The sequence below is a fragment of the Megalobrama amblycephala genome, linkage group LG14, assembly GCF_018812025.1.
Source record: "Megalobrama amblycephala isolate DHTTF-2021 linkage group LG14, ASM1881202v1, whole genome shotgun sequence".
Classification (NCBI taxonomy): Eukaryota; Metazoa; Chordata; class Actinopteri; order Cypriniformes; family Xenocyprididae; genus Megalobrama; species Megalobrama amblycephala.
Genome location: NC_063057.1, coordinates 15289349 through 15310775, shown reverse-complemented (window position 1 = coordinate 15310775; position 21427 = coordinate 15289349). Strand labels below are relative to the sequence as shown.

Below are 21427 nucleotides of genomic sequence, written 5' to 3'. Positions count from 1 at the left end.
AATTTTCATTCTTGTTTAAAAGCATAAACAAACCAAATTTAGTGAGGTGTATTGCAATTTTGCTTTTCAAATAAATGTAGGCTGTTTTATGGATGTTTACAAATGTCTTTTTTTTATTATTATTATTATAGATGCAATAGTTTTCATCGATAATAGATTTCATCAATTTATTAGACAATTAGACCTGACAACCATTTTCATACACAGACCATCTTTACCATTATTAAACGATTTTGCATGATGCATTTAGGATTATAAGTGTTGCATTGGTTAATAGATCTGAGCAATGAAATACACACATGCCATTTTTGTACGACTCGAGCAAAAACGTGTTCAAAAGTGCGCCATGTTCAACATTTATGAATAACACATCAACTTTATGAAAACGCATTTCAGCTAACTCACCCCTGAGTGATCATAAGTCTGCTGCCTTCTTTTCACTTTCTCTTGTTTGCACCAGATGAAGTCCTCGTTGCCCCACGCGACCATTAAACGGGAAACTGACCAATCACGGACATGGAAATACTAGAGTCCAGACGAGACCACGAGACAAGAGTCTTGTGCAATAAAAAAATAAACCTATTGTTGTCGCTTCACAAATACTGAGGAACTAAATGTAGTTATTTACTGGGGTTAGCATGGTTTTATGTAATAAATGTATTACAAATTATACACATCCTCAACACAGTTAAACATTGGAGACCAGGAAGTAGATTTCATTTTTCATAATAAAAGTCAATAAACTGTTTGGTGCTGTGGACATTAAATGCTGAAAACACTACTACACACTCTTTTTACAAGCTCACTGGTTTATTTAATTGGTTTACCAACAGTGGATGCTGTGGATACAGATTTATGTCAGAATTCTCATAATTTCCACTGGTTTGATCTTTATCATGTGGTGATAATAGCACTGCTTGCTAAAGCAGCTTCAAGTCATGTTATCATTGGTCTTGGTCTATTTGCTAGTTTTGATATTGAAAACTGGACCCGAGAAACTGAAACTGACTGAAAACTGAACTTTAAAGTAAGGTAAACCCTTTGATAGCCTACATCTTACCTTTATCAGTGTCTTGCGCCATGAGCTATTTTTATAAGTGTCAAGTTAAAAACATTTACTTGCTGCTTTTGAACCAAAAACACATCCTGTATCTGCACCCCATTGCAGTTAAAGTCAGAATATAATATTACACTTGAGTAAATTTTTTGGGCTCAATTCTTGAATGAGATTTTTTCTCTCTCAAAACAATAGCTTCAAATCTCTGAAAGATTAGTTTCCTTTTCATATCAGACCATATTTTAAAGGTGCCCTTGATTCAAAAATTGAATTTACCTTGGCATAGTTAAATAACAATAGTTCAGTACATGGAAAAGACATAGAGTGAGTCTCAAACTCCATTGTTTCCTCCTTCTTATATAAATCTCATTTGTTTAAAAGACCTCCAAAGAACAGGCGAATCTCAACATATCACCGACTGTTACGTAACAGTCGGGGTGTACGCCCCCAATATTTGCATATGCCAGCCCATGTTCAAGGCATTAGACAAGGGCAGAACGTCTGGATGTGCACAGCTGAATCATCAAACTAGGTAAGCAAGCAAGGACAATAGCGAAAAATGGCAGATGGAGCGATAATAACTGACATGATTCATGATAACATGATATTTTTAGTGATATTTGTAAATTGGCTTTCTAAATGTTTCGTTAGCATGTTGCTAATGTACTGTTAAATGTGGTTAAAGTTACCATCGTTTCTTACTGTATTCACAGAGACAAGAGAGCCGTCGCTATTTTCATTTTTAAACACTTGCAGTCTGTATAATTCATAAACACAACTTCATTCTTTATAAATCTCTCCAACAGTGTAGCATTAGCCGTTAGCCACGGAGCACTATCAAACTCATTCATAACCAAATGTAAACATTCAAATAAACACTGTACTTATGCGATTAGACATGCTGCATGACGAACACTTTGTAAAGATCCATTTTGAGGGTTATATTAGCTGTTTGAACTTTTTTTTATGTTGTTTAAGGCAAGCGCGAGCTCTTGGGGCGTGGAGCACCAAATTTAAAGGGGCCGCGTACCCTGAATCGGCTCATTTATAATGATGCCCCAAAATAGGCAGTTAAAAAAATGAATTTAAAAAAATCTATGGGGTATTTTGAGCTGAAACTTCACAGACACATTCAGGGGACACCTTAGACTTATATTACATCTTTTAAAAAAAGTTCTAGGGCACCTTTAATTTAAATATAAGCAAACTGCGTGATTTGGCACATGTGCAAAATAGTAAGTACAGTTTTTTTTGTAACTAAATGTGCATGGTTTGCTGATAAGAACTGATGAGTTGATTCTTAGTGAAACTCTCAATCTCTTCACAACTTCTAAACAAAAACAGCTATCACAATCTGTCAGACATACACACAAATGTGCATATTCTTTCCCAGTAAACCTTTACCAAGGTTTTGTATCTAAAAGCTCAGTGTGATACACAGCTAGACAAAACTGACATTCTTGCATAGTATAATGAACAGTCAGTTTCAAGAAAAAAGTAGAAAAAAAAGACATTTGTATATAACACACAATGTATATAACACAATGACAAAAAAAAGAAAAGAAAAAAGCTTTTCATTTTGGTTGCATTGGCCAGGTTTTTGAAGCACAAATTGTTTGAAACATGAATGTTTTGGGTGAGTTACTGGATTTTGCAGTAATGTCCATAAAACAGTTGTGGCAATTACAAAAACAGTTGAAGCAACTGAGGAAAAACTGCAATGCAATGTGTTTTACTAACACAATTTGTCCTAAAAGTGTCGCAGGAGTGCTGGAACAGAAGTCAGGGAAACACCCTGAACTGATGCAATTTAATAATATTTTCAAAGTTTTTCCATAATTTATAATATTGACATTGTTTTCTTCACAGTTTTAAACATTTAATTCTTTCAAATTTTTGTTGATGAAAATGTAATGACAACAATCTCCACAAGAGGCTGCTATAAACCAAGAAATAGTTTCATATGCTTGTCCTGATCCATAGACCCTGAAAAAAACATCTCTTCTCAAAATGAGTTTTTCCCTCTGCCCTGCTTTTTAAGAGGGTCTTTCTGCTCCCTATTCCATTAACATGAAAATGCAGTCAACATAAATTAAATGTAACAAACTATATAAATATGTACATTATTAACTCCATGTGGGAATTGGGTTGCATTTTTTTATACATTTATATCTAAGCAAAAAATAATATTTAGATATACGTTTAGGTATAAAATGTGGTTTTACATCTGTTCATTATTGCTTGTTTAATGTTTCCATGTTTCAGAAAACATTACAGTAATGCCTGGCTTTTGCCGTTTTCTTGTAGAAGCACTCTGGACTGGATTACCTGCTTTCAAGAGCACTGATGATTCAGGCAAGATGTGTTCCATATGCATCACACAAATGCCTTTAAGACATTTTCATGAGCCAGTAAGTGAACAAAGCAACTTCCCTTCTTCAAACTTGCTTTAAAGGGCAGCGCTTTAATAAAAATCCAGCAATATGCTTTCCTTTGAGAGACTAGACCCCTGTATCCCTTTCTGGCCACTTCAGTGTTTTCAGCTCAAGGCCCAGCTGTTACATGCAGTCAATGCAACACTTATTTTTCCATTAAATATACTTTCGGGTACAGTGTAATCAAATGTCATTAATAACAGACAATTGCGTGTCTATAGTTGAGGCGTCTGAATGTACAACAGCATTGAGAGCAGCAATGGAGGTCCAACACTAAGGATCTGTTCTCACAAGTTCCTCGGCCTGAGCAGATGTGCTCTGTGACATTTAAGCATTGCTTTAGAAAAAATCCCCCATCTAATGATCTGAACCGCAACGTTAAATGAAAAATGAAATGAACTGTCATTGGTGCGCTGAATTTGAGCTTTACTCTCAATGACAGCGCAGTACGTCGGAAGATAAAACCGGTTTTACAGGCCTTAAATACACCCGAGATGAAAATCTATCCCTATCTTAGGGTTTTGTGTGTGTGTGTGTGTGTGTGTATGGGGGGGCATGTTAAAGCATGTTAAAAGCATGTTAAAGTCATGCTTAGATATAGTTCCTGAACATTTACATAGTAGTTACATGGTAGTTACATGATTTTTGATCAAAAGTAACAGTGAAGACGTTCACATTGTTAAATTTTGAACTTTTTTTTTTTTTTTTGTTTGTTTCCACGGAAATATTAAGCAGCACAGCAGTTTTCAGCAATAATAATAATGTTTCTTGAACACCAGCATAAGTATATTAGAATGAAGGATCAGGTGAAACTGAAGACTGGAGTGATGGCTCTGATAACTCAACTATATTATTTTGATGGTAATAATATTTCACAATTTTACAGTTTTATTGTATTTTTTATCATAAATTCAGTACTGGTGAGCATAAGAGACTTATTTTAAAAACATTTAAAAACCTTACCAACCCAACACTTTTGAAGTGTACTAGTGTACTAATTCATTTACAGTATAAATTTACATTTATATATTATAAATTAACAATAAATCATATTTTACGAAAATAAAATTAGATTATAAAATTATTATTTAGATTATTATTAAATGCTGTAAAAAATTATGTTAACAAATTGAACCCTATAAAGTGTTGCTAGTATGGATTTTCACTCATTTTATGGTCTAAAAAAAAGTAAGCCTGATCCCTTAGAAAAGTAATAAAGTTATAACAATACTTTCTGCAACAATTTGATATACCATTCATGCTCAAGTGCCAAAATGTAATACTTAGAGTAAGAGGTTTGAGGTTCAAATCGACAGTAATAGTCATGATCGTCTTAATGGACAGTAGATCTGTGTGTTCGTAACTCACTTCAATGACAGAAAGACTATTAGAGGAACTGAGTGGACTCTGTTTTGACTGATAGACAAGGAACAACTCCTCTGCACATGCTTCACATGTGGATTGTCTCACAGCCCTCGGCTCAGAGTCCACAGGGGTGCTGAAGAATCTGCTCTGGCCCTTCCTCTGCTATTGTACAAGTTCTTTTCTTACACATAAAGACTAGAGAGAGACAGCGGAGGAAAGGGGGGCCGAAAGGGGTCAAGGGAGAGTGAATGAAACATTTTGGAGGCTTTCAGCGGTGCAGCTCGAGAAGGAAGGATGAATGAGTGAGGGAGTGACAGAGAGGGACATGGAGAGAAGGAAAGAGAGAGAGAGAGCGGGGGGTCGAGCGGGCAGCCACATGGGCAGTTCTCACTCGGGATAATGAGAGTCTTTTCTGCGGCACTTAACCTCCAAACGGCACGCTGGGAACCCACAGCCGCGCGAGCTGGTCCACACAACAGCCACGCTCGGACACGCTCACCCACCGCTTAATCAAATTTTACACCCAGCGCGGTGCCCCCCCACTACACGTGGCCCTGACAGCCTCTCTCCCAGGATCACGCTCACCCAGAGGCCACGCAGAAGAGAGGAAGAGAGGGAATGCTAATGAAGATGAACAAAACTTTTAAAATAGAGCACATTTTCTGCAGGCACAAGTGGTTTTGTGCAAAAGCATGACACATACCGACATAAAGCTTATCAAACTAGGGAAATCAATGGAAAATTACCCAGAAAATGTTCATAATATATTTATTTAGAACTACCCCCCCCCCCCTCCCCTCAATTAATAATGCCATATTTACTTTAATTTTCCAGATCTCTATTTAGTCTGCAGCACCTATCTATGGCACCCACTGAATCTCCACTATATGAAAACACAGTGATGTAACAACTTGTTCCATTCCTTAAATTTGATTGGTGGCATTCCAACAGTGCTGATATACAGTGCTTTTTACAATTTCAACAACATTGATTCATTAAGGAATAAAACAAGCATCTAGCTTTATGAGTGAGCCATTTAATTATTCACTTAACCAATTTATTAAAAAATACTAATTCATTCATCAACAAAACAAGTGACTTGCTGAATTCAGAATAGCATATTAATCTTATCTTACTATAAGAAATAGCAAGAGCAGTGTGCAAGTATGTTATTCAGAAATCAGCCACAGTCTTTTTAAGTGAGTCATTGATTCACTCAACTGATTCGTTTAAAAACATTGGTTCATTCTTAAGCGAAACAAGTGATTTGCTAAATTTGAAATAGGATATTAATATTATTATTATTACTGTTTTGAATTCAGCCACAATCTTTTTAAATGACTCACTGATTCATTCATAAAAACACTGATTCATTAAGGAATGAAACACTACTTCTGCTCAGAGACTTGCAACATTTTCTGCTTCTGTTTAGTTTAGAACTATTTTAATTGGTGGAGCAAAAACAGACTTAGTAACTGAAAATAATCTGTCTTAAAGTTACTCAACATTAACTTTTTGTCCATTGAACATCTATAAAAGAAATATCACAGTGAAGTTCATTATTCTGTGTTAAGTTTGATTTTCAAACTGTGGCCACTAGCATAACCAAAGTCGGCAAAAGCATTTCATTTTTAACACAGCAAGTTGAGTTAAAACATTTCTTTAAAAAAAACTTCTATTCAGTTGTGATCCATCTGGTAGCTGGAAAGTAACAACGTTGGTGTAGGCATGAGACATCAGGAGAGATAAGACACAGAGTTTACTAGCCTTAGGGCATGAATGTTAACAGGAAACAGCAGCACTTCTGTGGTCAGTCTGCGTAATAATCAGCATACAGAATGAGTGACGAAACACTCCCCTGGGTATTAGAGAGCGCTCAGCGTGACAGCTACCTGACGAGCCCAGCAGTGAAGGGACGTGGGCTGCTGAACATGGCTTGGTGGCCAGGGACAGCACTCCATCCTCTCTTGAGCAAACACAAAAGCATGTTTTCTCAGCACACTGCAGTCACTTTCTCCTGTCACTCAAACAGTCCCCTTGGATCCCTGATTGTCTCCAGGTGAGTGTTCATGTTTGACTGGGCAGTAGTGGTTTCACACCCTTATCCTTAAACCACATCTAAGCAGTATCAGAGCAATGACATTTCTGTGTTCATAATAGATTTGAAAGCTATAAAGGGATGCTCTGGATTAAAATCAGCTTGACCTATATACTGTATCTGTGACATGCTTATCACAATAAATAATTTAGTTTTGTTAAAAAATTTCAGTTTGTGAGAATAAAAACATATGACACAAAATGTGTTGACAGAAATCCACTTACAATGGATATCTATGGGGCAATATGATGTTGTCCTATAGACATCCACACTGTAAATCCTAACGCTCAAAATAATTAATTGTTTTGAGTAGGAAAAACTTAAATTAAACAAATTAGTTTAGTTAAATTAACTTTTTTCAGTTCACAGAACTGATATATTTTACGTAAACTGAACTGTTTCACTGTTTTGAGTTTTATGAACTTATTTCTTTTAATTTAGATGAAGGGTTAAAGGGTTAGTTCACCCAAAAATGAAATTAATGTCATTTATTACTCACCCTCATGCCGTTCCACACCCATAAGACCTTTGTTAATCTTCGGAACACAAATTAAGATATTTTTGTTGAAATCCGATGGTTCCATGAGGCCTCCATAGGGAGCAATGGACACTTCCTCTCTCAAGATCCATAAAGGTACTAAAAACATATTTAAATCAGTTCGTGTGAGTACAGTGGTTCAATATTAATATTATAATGCGACGAGAATATTTTTGGTGCACCAAAAAAACAAAATAACAACTTATATAGTGATGGCCGATTTCAAAACTTATTACAGTTTACAGCATACTATTACTATTTTTTTTAAAACCATCTGTGAATAGTTTCCTTTTACACACTGATGGATGAGTCAAAATGAATTTCTGTGGTAATAGATCCTATTTTGTATTTAATTTGTACCATTTAAATGAATAGTTTACAGTGCCATGTCAATAGACTAAAGGAAGACAGAGACGGTAGACAGACAGACAGACAGACAGACAGACAGACAGATAGATAGATAGATAGATAGATAGATAGATAGATAGATAGATAGATAGATAGATAGATAGATAGATAGATAGATAGATAGATAGATAGATAGATAGACCATAAAATTATAGATAGTTTGGCAAGAACACAGAATGAGACAGACAGATATAGCCAGAGAGAACGATAGAATGACAGACAAGTTGGTAGACAGATAGAACGACAGAGAGGTAGACATTATATTGACAGACAGACAGTTAGTTGAAATGGATCTAGTGTGTGTTTGTAATAAGACTGATCCAGTAGTTGAATTGTGGTCTCTCCCACGTAAAGCTTCAGACTGTTTGCTTTGACTCTGGTCTGAATGCACAGGAGCCGTGTCTGTTTATTACAGCTCTGTGATATGATAGGCTGCTTACAGTGACACACCTCCTGAAATGCACAAACATAAAGACATTTGTTTGTACTGTCTAATGGTCTGTCCTCACCAATATATCACCTTTAGGAAACTCCGATCACAGACAGACGTGCTTGTCAATCAACACCTGGTAATTATGTGATTTGCAAATGTGACATCATGCAACCCCAGTTTTTCAACAAGCAATGCCCCCTGGTGCACATCAACCAGTACGGGCCTGGCAATAACCTCTTCATGTGATTTAACCAGCAGAGGGTGACATTTTTCAAGTTCCTTTTAGCTGTTTCCCAGGGCAACCTCCTCCATATTCCCGGATGGGCCCTCCCCTCAGAGGCCTAACCTCTCCTAATCCTCCTCCCCCCGTTTCCATGGCGACGGCTCAGACGAGCAGGTGACGCATTGACAGGGAGCAGATGGTTCCCCGTGGAGGTAAGCATGGCTAAACAATAACTCCATACTCAACATAGAGCTTTTCTTTCTAAACTCTAGTCTCTCTCCTAAACCACACACACACACACACACACACACAAACACGTACACGTAAACACACACAAGCCCATTTGAAATCTCACATAGAGACTTCCCCAAAACATACACACAGCCCCCCTTCCTCCATTTTCACCCAGCTGAAGCCCTCTCCATTCCTTTATAGCAAACACACACACCATCACACTACCCTAATCACAAAAACATGATCATACTCACACACAACATTAATGCTCTCCCCTTTCATCACAGGCACACTAAAGAAATGTTGTCCTGCTTTCTCTGTGGCATGCGCATATGACATGGGTTGCAGAATACAGATGCAGTATAGATGGATTATTATTTAGCAGAGATACTAATTCTGTAACCACAATCAGGTTCTGAGTAAAGAGATGAGGAGAACATGCAGATGTTTGGCTGGTTTATTAGAGGAGTTTGACAAAGTTGTGATAAAAACACAAGGAAACAAAGAAATGATTTTATATATGCTCTAGGAATAGAATAAATAATTTTCTCAATTCTTAAGAAAAAAGGGAGGCAAAGTGAGATCTTGACATACCTATTTACTTTATCCTATTGTGATTATTCATAGTATGTGTATTTATGTCAAGATTTTGTGTAGCTGCTGCCTTTTTAAAATTAACATTAAATTTAGAGGTTTCTGTTGAGTGAATCTGTTGAGTGAATGAATGAAGAATGATGAGTAGCCTACAGAAAGAGTCACCAAATACCTAGCTCTTAAGGCTTTTCCAGTGTTGTTACTGTTAACTAAAACTTCTTAAACTATTAAAAACCAATTTTATTCAATGAAATAAAGCTAAAAAATAAAAACAAAAACAAAAAAACAGATTTGCTTTTTGTTGTGTAATTTTTTTTCAGATTTCCTTTTTGAAAATAATAAACTAGTTTAATCTCTATTGACATCATACAAGGATGCAACGGTGAACGTGTTTGCATACTAACTGGTGTGTGAATGCGAGAGTGAGTTTTTGTGGGTATATGTCCCTATTTATGTGTGATATCTGACCTTGTGGCTTTTGCTAGCCACAAGGACACCTCTAGATTTACCCAGAATGCTGCTGGCCGCATATCAACAGGAAGCCTAGAAATAAACAGACATGTTGTGAGGGACTCGACTCCACACAGCCTAAAACTCCTCACGCTACCAATTTGAGTTTGACATTCCATCAACACTGCTGTTAGCATGCTAGTCACATCAGAAATGCTTTTTGAACATGTCAGGACAGAAATAAGAGTATGTGCAGTCTGGAGACTGAAATTCATCTTTCCGTCCATTTTATGTTCAACATAAAATCGGTTTACATTTTGAAGAAACAAATGCTTCAGGTCTGTATGAACAAATTGACAATAACAAATTCGATCCATGATTTATCTTGGAGAACAGCGATGTAATACAACATACTTAAAAAAATCGGCAAAATCAATGCGGTGAGAATACTTAACCAATGATACTGCAAAAGGAATGAGGCAATTTAGTGATGAATATGGCAATGAAATTTATATTTGCATAGAGAGAGCAATCTCTTAAAGACATCTTGTAAGAGAGCCAAGTATGAAAAAAACAAGGTTAGCAGAAGCAAAGCCTTATGGGTAGAATAGTGTAAAAGGTACCACAGCAGAAAATACCCTCAGCCTGTGGCTGCTACTGCACAGTACATTGTAGAGAAAAGAAACTAAGGCTGCAAAAAGTGGTTTTGTGGTGCAATGAGGCATAAGTTGGCATCCGAAGGGTAAGTTTTCAATGCAATTTGGATCTTGAGAAGGTTGAATTTCTCTGAACTAAAATGAATGTTGTGTTCGGGTCATTTTGACCCGGAAAGCTTGTTTAAGAATCAATTTTTGGGATTGACTCTCCGCCCTAATTAACAAGATATAACAATACATTAAAGGGATAGTTCACCCAAAGATATAAATTCTGTCATCATTACCCCCCTTAAAGGGATAGTTCACCCAAAAATGAAAATTTGATGTTTATCTGCTTACCCCCAGGGCATCCAAGATGTAGGTGACTTTGTTTCTTCAGTAGAACACAAATTATGATTTTTAACTCCAACCGTTGCGGTCTGTCAGTCAAATAATGCATGTCAATGGGAATTCCATCTATAAGAGTAAATAAAACATGCACAGACAAGTCCAAATTAAACCCTGCGGCTCGTAACGATACATTGATGTCCTAAGACATGAAACGATCGGTTTGTGTGAGAAACTGAACAGTATTTATATCATTTTTTACCTCTAATACACCACTATGTCCAACTGCTTTGAGCATCCAGTGTGTGAGGTCAGAAAAAGCGCTCTGATGACGGAAGTGATGTCTCACGCTTTGCTTCAATGAGTGCCAGAGATCACTTGCGTTGTCACGGCGCACTCAGTCCTCACTAACCGAATGCGCAGGGCAGTTGGACATAGTGGTGTTTTAGAGGTAAAAAATGATAAAAAATACTGTTCGCTTTCTCACACAAACCGATCGTTTCGTGTCTTAGGACATCAATGTGTCGTCACGAGCTGCAGGGTTTCATTTGGATTTGTCTGTGCATGTTTTTTTGACTCTTATAGATGGTGTTCCCATTGACATTATACGGCTGACAGATGGCAACGGTTGGAGTTAAAAATCATAATTTGTGTTTTACTGAAGAAACAAAGTCACCTACATCTTGGATGCCCTGGGGGTAAGCAGATAAACATCAAATTTTCATTTTTGGGTGAACTATCCCTTTAAGTTCCAAACCTGTATACATTTCTTTGTTCTGCTGTACACAAAGGAAGAAGATATTTAGAGGAATGTTTGTTTGAGTGTGACGTCTGCAGTGTTCACACGTCACATTTAGTATCGGTACGATCGCTTGGAACCTCAACCGAGGAGGTACTATTAAAGCGAGCCGTACCGTTCTGTACCGAGCCGTTCTATGCAGTGGAAAAGTGCCAAAAAGTGATCTGTACTGAGCCGTACCGAACCGTATCATGCAGTGGAAAAGCACCATATGGTAGTCAATAGGGGCCGAGATCTGCTTGGTTACAAACATTCTTCCAAATATCTTCTTTTGCGTACAGCAGAACAAAGAAATGTATACAGGTTTGGAACAACTTGAGGGGGAGTAAATGATGACAGAATTTTCATTTTTGGGTGAACTATCCCTTTAAATCCTTTGTGAAATTGCTTGACGAGCTGTGTTGAATCCAAAGAACTATATGTCTACAGACAACTAATTACCTAGTGGAGTTGGCTTCTTTCAGTGCAGTGCATAATATGCATAATTTACCTCAGGTCAAAGTGTATTTGGAGGCTGGGAAATGTTGTATGTGAGTGTGTACAGCGGGGTTGGGAGGGATTATTATGGAGATCAGCTAATGCATGTTGAACATTGCATTCTGGTTTTAAGTGACTAGTGTGGAAAGCACAGCACAATGCACAACCTCTAACTTTTTTTCCTACGTTCTCTCTCCCTGTTTCAAAGCCACACTTTCTCCCAAAGCACCTGGAGATCACAAAAAAGAGGATGAGAGACCCCCCACCCCACCCCTCCCAATTCGCACACATCAACCAACTCCACACTAGGTCTACCTATCAATACAGTGAGTGTGGACTGCGGGACGCTGTTCGGGGTGGGCTACGCTGAGCCTGAGGCTTTTCCATACAGCCTCACAGCCAGGAGCCATTGAAGTGCTCTGCCTCCATAATGGAGTCACTAATAGGTGCCCATTCAGCAAGGAAAGTGTTTTCTGAAAAAAAAGAAGGGGAGCGAATGAACGAAAGAGAGAAAAGAAAGTTTTAGGGGAAGCGGCAATCACTATGTACGCTGCCTTGAGTATGTAAAATTTATTCAGGCCTCCTCCCACAAAAGCCCCATCCCACATTTTTTTCTTCTTCTTTTGACTGTTTAGGAGAGTAAGGGGGGGGGAAGAGGAGAATAACAAATCACTATTGAAAGGGCTTTATAGAGAGTTTGGAGTTCTCTTTTCTTCTTTACTTGTAGATGGGGTGAATAGCCTGTCCAGGAGTGAGTACAGGCCCGAGTCCAGATATTGTTTGGATGTTCGCAGTTTCTCGCCTCTGTACGCTCTCTCAATTAGCTGTGCCTCTCGGTCATACATGCGCTCACATATCTGTAAACACTAAATAACACTGCTAACATCTCTTTTGAGATAGACTTAATCAGTTTTTGTCATTTTTGAAAACTAAATGCTTTTAAATAATGTTTTTTTCATGTAGCATGCATGCTAATAGCGACAGCCTTCATTTACATTCTTAAAAAAAAAAAATCTGTGTCTAGTTTGTTAAAGGCATAACTAACCTAAAAATTCAAATCCTGTCATCATTTACTCACCCTGCATGTCTTTCCAACACTGTATGTCCTTATTCTTCTGTGGAACATAAAAGAAGATATTTTGAATAAATCCAACATTCATCATTGGTTACATAAAAAAAAAAAAAAAATGTGTGTGTGTGTGTTCTGCAGAAGAAAGAAAGTCATACAGGTGTGGAATAACATGATGACAGATTTGGGGTGAAGACATTTTTAGTGAACTGTCCCTTTAATTGAATATTTCGGGTTCAGCTGAATGATAAAATGGATTTTGAAAGTTGTGGTTGGCTGTCAGTATTGAATATACAGAAAATATAGGTTTTTGCCCATTTTTTCCATCTTTGACTTGAATTCAAGCAACAACAAAAAAAGTAAAAGAAAAGTATTGTAGTAATTAAATATTAGCTTGGTCATCACCGTTATGCAGTTTCGGTTGGTATATGTTTTGTTCTTTCTTTCTTTCTTTCTTTCTTTCTTTCTTTCTTTCTTTCTTTCTTTCTTTTTTGGTAATCAAGATGTTATTGGGTCCAATATTCCTATAATGCCACATTATAGGCTCAGAGAGCAGAGGTCGAGATATTTGCCACAATTATTTTTCCCAAGCAACATCGCTCAGTGGGGTGGAAGTAGCTCCACTGATATAGTGTGGCAAGGACCATATTGTGAAGAGGGAACATTAAAGCAGAGATGCAGGAAGGCCTTATTGTACTGCATGTGTCTGTTCTGGTTTGACAGATTGATGGAATGGGTGTATAACGGCCCAGTGTGGGCTCTCAAGCTAAGATGAAGTTTAGGACTAGAGTGAGTTAGTCCCACAGGGGGTTCGGGTGTCCTGCTGAGATGGGATAAGCCCAGAACCACCAGCTTTTGTGCCACAGCTTTTAAGCTAACAATACCTGGCAGAATGGCTAGATCTTATTCACTAAAGACATTTACTTAGGCTTTCATATGATTCTAGGATGCATATTTCAAAGTCTTTCATGCACATTCCAGGATTAGTGAATTTAGGTTCAAAGCTTGATAACACTTATCACTGATTCTTTTTCCTATTTCATTCTTAGGTTTGTTAGGTTATGTCTCTACAAACGAAGGGCAACAACTATATTACTCTGAGCCATTAGATAGCTAGAAGCTGCTTTTCTCTCTATACCATTTATCTGACAAAGCATTTTTCTGCCAGTGTCTTAGCAACTGGCTTTGTTGCATCTGGATTACCCTGAATGGCTTGCAACAATCTTGCAACAATTTTTAAAACAGGATCACACACTCTAAGAACTGAATATATAAAAATGTCAAGGTGATACAACTGTCCTGATACCATGATGAAGAAATTTACATTTGAAAAAAAAAAAAAAAAAACTGTCCTCCAAATCAATCACCCTGATTTAAAAAATAAATAAATAAATAATTAAGATGTGTATACTCACATATATTTATAGAGTCAATAAATTGAAACTTTTTTTTTAAAGGTATAAAATATTTTAAAGGGATACTCCACCGTTTTTTCATATTAAACTATGTTATTCCCTTAACTAAGACGAGTTGATACATACCTGTCTCGTCTCAGTGCGTGCACTAAATCGCTCTGTCTTGCAGCGAAACTTTGTTAGCACTTAGCTTAGCCCAGTTCATTCAATAGGGGCCAAGCAGAGAAGCTACCAAACACCTCCACGTTTTCCCTATTTAAATACAGTTACTCGAGTAGTGTAACTCGACCTAGGACGGTGACACAAAACAAAACGTTGCGCTTTTCTAAACGTGTAAAATGGATAACTATATTGTATGGCGGAATACCATAGCAAGTGCTCGGGAGCACTTTGACTTGGCGCAGTAATATCTTCACTCGTGAAAAGTCCTCTCACCGGCCCCCGCTCCCTCTCATTTCCGTCAATAAAACCAACGTGACTTTTACCACCTGTGCTATTAGCAAACTGCAAGAGAACATTTGCAATGGCGGACTTTGTAGATGATTATGACTTGTTTGTAGCAGACCCAGAGCCATATCTGTTTGAACCCGAGTACACGGAGGAGGAATTAGCTCTTATGGACCGTGAGAGGGAAAAAAGATACGAACCAGAACAGACCGGAGCCGGCGAAAGAACACGGGCAAACAGCAATTGGTGGTGCAAGTGTGACTGTTGCGAACAGCAACGGTGTTTTTGGATTCTTGTTCAAAGCAGCTAACCAAGCTCTCCGCTGTATGTGGTGAGTTGGAATTCTGTGAAACATGACGGCACTATATACCTTCTCCTTGTTATCACAACCCTTTACGATGCACGTTATAACCATGATTGTCCACAAACTATCTTCCTACAACCTGATACTTCATCAACTCTGCTCAAACTATTACTACTGGTGCAGGTCACGTTGGTTCCATTGATGGAAATGAGAGGGAGCGGGGGCCGGTGAGAGGACTTTTCACGAGTGAAGATATTACTGCGCCAAGTCAAAGTGCTCCCGAGCACTTGCTATGGTATTCCGCCATACAATATAGTTATCCATTTTACACGCTTATAAAAGCGCAACATTTTGTTTTGTGTCACCGTCCTAGGTCGAGTTACACTACTCGAGTAACTGTATTTAAATAGGGAAAACGTGGAGGTGTTTGGTAGCTTCTCTGCTTGGCCCCTATTGAATGAACTGGGCTAAGCTAAGTGCTAACAAAGTTTTGCCGCAAGACAGAGCGATTTAGTGCACGCACTGAGACGAGACAGGTATGTATCAACTCGTCTTAGTTAAGGGAATAACATAGTTTAATATGAAAAAACGGTGGAGTATCCCTTTAAATTCAAATGAAACCAACATGAATACAAGGAGTGCATTTTTAAATTACTTTACTCTAGATTTTTATTTTCATTTATCATTGACATAACTTATGTCACTGACCCTCATCCGAATTGTTTTCCTGGTGATATTCTCTTTCTTGTATCCAACCAAAAACAGAAGAGTTTGTATGTTTGCATACTGTTGACATTTCTAGCATGTCACCAGGGCAACAAGCTCACATTTGGTTAGTATTTCTCCTGATTTTTTTGGCTCCAGCTAAAGAGTGAACGAGCATAAGACAACTTCAATCCTCTCACACTAATGAGATATGATTAAAATGGCAGATAGACAGCAGTCCCACTGACATACACGAGGGGAAACACACATTTCCACTAATGAGCTTTGATTTGTGGGACTGATAGTGTGTGTGGTTTCCTTAAAACGACTCTGTAAATCCTCAGTAATGTAATTAAGCAAGATGGCAGATTTATGCATGCAGCAGAACAGAACCTGATCTTGCCTATTCTTTCCACACTCTGAAAAGCCCTTTGTCTGTCGCTTCTGTCCACTGTTTTGGGCTTGTGGGTGTACAATTCTTAATTTTTGAAAAAAATGGCTCACCTAACTGGTTTAGTATAATCATTAACAGAAGCAATGAGCTCTTGAACGTTTCATTCCAGAGAGCAAGACCAAAATAGCTGGAGGACAACAGAAGCCGAGACAGCTCATTGTCTCCAAATAAACGCGACTAACTTGGAGTTTGAGAGTAAAAAAGTTGCATTACAGAAAACCTAGCATGTTGACAACTGAGGAAGGACCTAAACAGCACATTTACAGCTGGAAAGCTCAATCCGTTGGAGGTACTCAACCCCGTATCGGTCACCCTGGGAGACGTGTCAACAGCAAGGCATGGCATCTCAGCTCCAGACCCCAGCACTGGAGAAATACGGTGAGTCTCCATCACACCAGGGTTCTTCAAAATCCTTTAGCACGGATAACATTAAGCTCGGCCTGTCAGTGGATCTCTGATCTCTGCTTTAGAAATGAAAAAGCACTTCAAATCGACTCCCTATTGAGAGGATGAGGAAGCAGGGACAAGAGAGCAGGCGACAGCAGGCCTGAAATCGGAGCATCTGCCCAGGTTTCCGTAATGAATGTTAAGCAGGTTAGCTGCTGGGGTGTGGCTGTGCCAGAGGTCAGTGACGGGCATGGCAAACCTCAGCTTTATGCCCCCCCAGAGAGCCTCAGAAATTGGGCAAGGTGCTAACTCCTGCTACTGCTATTGTAGCAGTACCACTAACCATATTGATCTCTGATGCTAGCAGATTAGGGCATAAAGAAGGTTCTGTCCTGTCTGTGGGGGTCCGCTTCTGATTCTCTGGTCTCCTTTCGGGGTCACAGGATCTGTGAAGCCCATCTGACCCTCCGAGTCAACACGTACACACACCATTGGATCTGCAAAGGTGGCGAGGATGGACACTATTAAGCCTGATTGGTTGGACGGTTACATTCATGGCTCATCATAGCTGACCCGGCGAGCGGCAGTGGGCCGTTGGTTTTGTGTATGTGTTCTACACCGGTCTCCTCCATGCTGGGGATCAAGGCCTGCTCCTTTTGTAAACTATTAATAGGGTTGCAGTTTGGAGACCTTATTGTTTTGGGGGAAAAAGGATTTCCTCATGTGTTCGTGGTGCCTTTGTGATTTGATTGATGTTCTGTGTTGTAAGATTGTGTGTGGATGATGTTAGGGTGTGTGTTTGTTGTGTATTAGCTTGGTAATTCTCTTGTTGCGGACGTCTGTGTAATGTGGTTTGTCAGATATTGCTCTATAAGCTTAGACAGTGATCTGCTTATATTAACTCAATTGTGACTGAATAGTTCGCCTGTCTAAGCTGAATTACTATCAGTCATCTATAGGGAATATGCTGTTGCCGTTTTGTTGTTCAGGGTGATGCAGGCTTAAAAATATGAATCGAGTGGTTTAAGGTCTTCTGAAGACACACAACTGCTTTGCATGATGAACAATGGAGAGACAGAAATTGCTCAGGTGTCATTAAAAATTACTTCATTTGTGTTTAGAAGATGAACAGAAGTTCAAAGATCCCAAGGATCATTGAAGAATCAATAGCAAAAGCAATGCAACAATTTCCTCTCTAGGGCTAGGTAAAAATAGTGATATAGAGCTTCCCATCCTGGACATCACTGCTAATTCTTTGAACTGCATATTTTGGATGCTGTTGATAATTAATATTTTCATAATGTGCCAAGTTAGAAAGTTCCAGTGTCAATGTTTTCTGCCCGCATCAAGAGCTTGTCAAATCAAATTGCTGGTCAAATTGACTGGATTGGGAAATCTGTCTCGCTAACCAGCCTCTTTTTCTACAACAACCATATCTAAACTCACTGTTCATCTCTCAGCAACAACATATTTTTAGAAAATTCTACCTTTAAGGGTACAACAGCTTGTCACTGGGGCAGTACCCTTAAAGGGACAACTTTTTTTACCTTATCTACCCCTAAAAGGTTCATATGAGTACCTTACAGTGATAATATGAACCCTTAAAAGGTACTATATAAATATAGTAAATAAGGTACAAAGATGTCCCTTTGAGGTTTACTCTCCAAGTCACAAGATGTTATACCCCTAAAGGTACATTTTTTTTCTGAGAGTGAATATAACCACATGTTTAACATACCTTACATTGGTCAACCACTAATATGAATAACTGTGAGATCGTGGTTACTGCCCTGCACTCTCAGAAAAAAAAATTGCCTTTAAGGGTACAACAGCTTGTCATCTGGGAAGGGGAACTATTTGTATTAACTAAATGGCCCTTTGAATATGTATGAAAATCTATACTTAAAGCTTCACAGATTTTCAGTCTGCTTTGTATTGTTACAATGTCATAAGATGTAAATGAACAATGTTTACTCTTTCTCCGTGTTACTTGTCAGCAAAGTCCTCCGAATCATGTGTTTTGACTTTTGACAGCTCCAGGGCTTTCATGAAAACTACAGATTATACTTCCACATTTTGTATCCCCACCCACAGATAGTAAGATAGACAGAGGGTTATTAACAGAACAGTTATTTTAAAGTGCCCCTATTAAGGATTTTTGAAAATTACCTTTCATGTAGTGTGTAACATAGCTCTAAGTGAATGAAAACATCCGACAAAGTTTTAAATCTGAAAGTGCACCATATCTCTCAAAAGTAAGAGTCGACTCAGAGTCAAATAAACGAGTCGTTTGTAAAACAAATCCCAAGCTGTTTTGTTGTGACGTCACAACGAACATTAGCATATTGTCCGCCCACTTATTGTGACGCCAGGGAAAATTCATTTTTTCAATAATACCACAGCAGTACAATCTTTTTTTGTGTTCTCGTCATTTTACTGACGACTGCTTTTCAAACCTCGGGGAGTTTAACGCAGGATTCACAAAACGGTTGGTTTTAAAATACGGATCAATGTCCAGTTTATTTGGAGCAGATTGCTCCTCTGAATCTCAACCTGTAAGTATGATTAAAAATTGATGTTTATATTTTCTAACGAAAATTCGTAGTTTTGTATGTCATGTTGTGTAACGTACACCCTTAGTCTGTATGTCTCCTGCTAACCGGCTAACTCGCGTTTAGTTCTGCTATTCAGATGTGGGTCCAATATTGTCTAAAAATGTGTTGATTAATGCAGCTTGTCTGTCTTATTACTTGGAGTAATGATCAAGGATGGAGTACGACTTTTGTTTACAAATTCTAATGCAGTATCAGCTAATCACGTTTGTGCTCGGCTAATGTGGGAGTTTACAACATACAAAACAAACTTTTTTTTTTTCGTTTTTATTATTACAGTAGAGCGGAGCTCTATCTGTATTGAAATAGGATGTGAAGATGCTAGTCCGCGGTAACTAGTTGAAGTTTTCTCTCTGTAAACAGTAAACACTCATTGTAATGTCAAACAATGATATAGCCATTTTTTTACTTTGTTAATAGGTATGACGAAACCTACATAAAGTTTAACAGTGACGCTGCTATCACTTCTTATACATAACTAAGGAGACACTTACCATATAGAAACGTCATACTCCAGTCGTGATTGTGAATCAGTTTCTGGTTGATCGACTACTTCAGACGTTTCATCGTCGGCTCGGGCTAAAATTGATACGGTAAAATTGATTCTATCTTTACTGTCTATATATATACAATGTCTTGCAAATCGATAGCTGTCATTCAGTTATAGCAATGGGCGCGCAGTGCGCGCAGTAGACCAATCACAAAGGATTGGGCCATCTGACCAATCAGAGCAATGTCTAGAGAGACTAATTCTCTGAACGGCTTAAAACAAATCTTTACAAAAGATTGAAAATTCAGATAAAGATTGAAAACTAAAGTGTTTTTTGACCTTGCATGCATGTAAACCTGTTGTAGGAGACCCCCAAAACAATATTAGGAACTTTAAAAAAGGCATAATAGGGGCATTTTAAAAGTCACTAAAAATTGTCTATTATTTAAACAGCATTGTGGTAATTATTGAACATTATGGAAGCAGCTTTCTTACCTGAACGCGATGGTGTTTTACTTCAGGGGCTCTGAGTTTCTTTTTGGTTTAGAAAGTCACTGCATGGATCCTTTACTGGAAACCGGAAATAACTTACTCCCGCTAAACGTTTACTCTTTGACTTCTTGAACTCAGGAACTAGTCAACACCATTATGACTAAAAGTTTGCTAAGAAGTATTTCCTACAAAAGCAAAGCGGTATTTGACTCTGGTGAACTGTATCCATAACAGACTTGGAGTGGCCTTAGACGGCAACATGCCCAGTGTATTATGGGTGTTGAAGTTTTCGATCTATTGGATAAAATGGAAAAGTCTTTTTTTCTGTTTTATCTGGTCAGGTAGCAATTATTATTATTATAATGTATATATTTTTGGCAGAGGCAGCCAAGTTTTACTGTAAGCCCATTTCCCCAGCTGTGAACTACCCCTTTAAGGTATTACTATGAAACTTTTAGGGGTAAATAAAGTACATAGTTGTTCCTTTCAGGGTACTACCCAAATGACAAGATGTTGTACCCTTAAAGAAACAATTTCTTGCACTTTTTTCCCTCTGATAGTGTGTTTCAGTATTATAGAATGTACAGGGGACAACTGAAATTTGTTAAAATGATAAAAGTGTGCTTATGAAATGACCAAAACAGAGTGATCATTTGGTCTCTGACTCATCGCATCAATGGTCTTCCATAAACATTGATTAAATCTTATGTAAGACAGTTTGTAATAATTGGAAAATATGCAAGAAGTTTCCTTAAGAAAGAGACAGATGGCCCACAAGCCAAGGAAGGAGAAGAAAGGACCACTTTGCTTATTAGTGCATCAAGTAATTTGATCTTCCTTCTTCCACCTACTTGTTTTTGACAAGCTTCACATTTCCTGTGTCCCTGGACTAGTGGAGGAGCATTTCCTGTCTGGCCTCAGTCTGTGTGATGCAATGGTAAACAGCCTCCCTGACAGG

The 21427-nt window shown here is 38.2% G+C and overlaps 2 protein-coding genes across 5 annotated transcripts in view; one reads left to right on the top strand and one right to left on the bottom strand.

Moving 5' to 3' along the window:
- The window catches only part of recql (RecQ helicase-like), an 86659-nt gene that overhangs the window by 6906 nt on the left and 58326 nt on the right, over nt 1-21427 (bottom strand). For 2 of the 3 annotated variants that reach the window (XM_048155481.1, XM_048155483.1), the window contains exon 1: nt 406-706. The exons of the other annotated variant lie outside the window; for it this stretch is intronic. The gene's annotated coding sequence lies outside the window, so the exon portion shown is untranslated. Of the gene's footprint in view, nt 1-405; nt 707-21427 lie in introns of those variants that run through there. 3 annotated transcript variants of the gene reach the window in all.
- The window catches only part of LOC125245049, a 59922-nt gene continuing 55096 nt past the window's right edge, over nt 16602-21427 (top strand). For both annotated transcript variants that reach the window (XM_048155479.1, XM_048155478.1), the window contains exon 1: nt 16602-16866. In XM_048155479.1, coding sequence (XP_048011436.1) covers nt 16714-16866 — 153 coding nt within the window. In that variant the 5' untranslated portion in view covers nt 16602-16713. The remainder of the gene's footprint in view (nt 16867-21427) is intronic.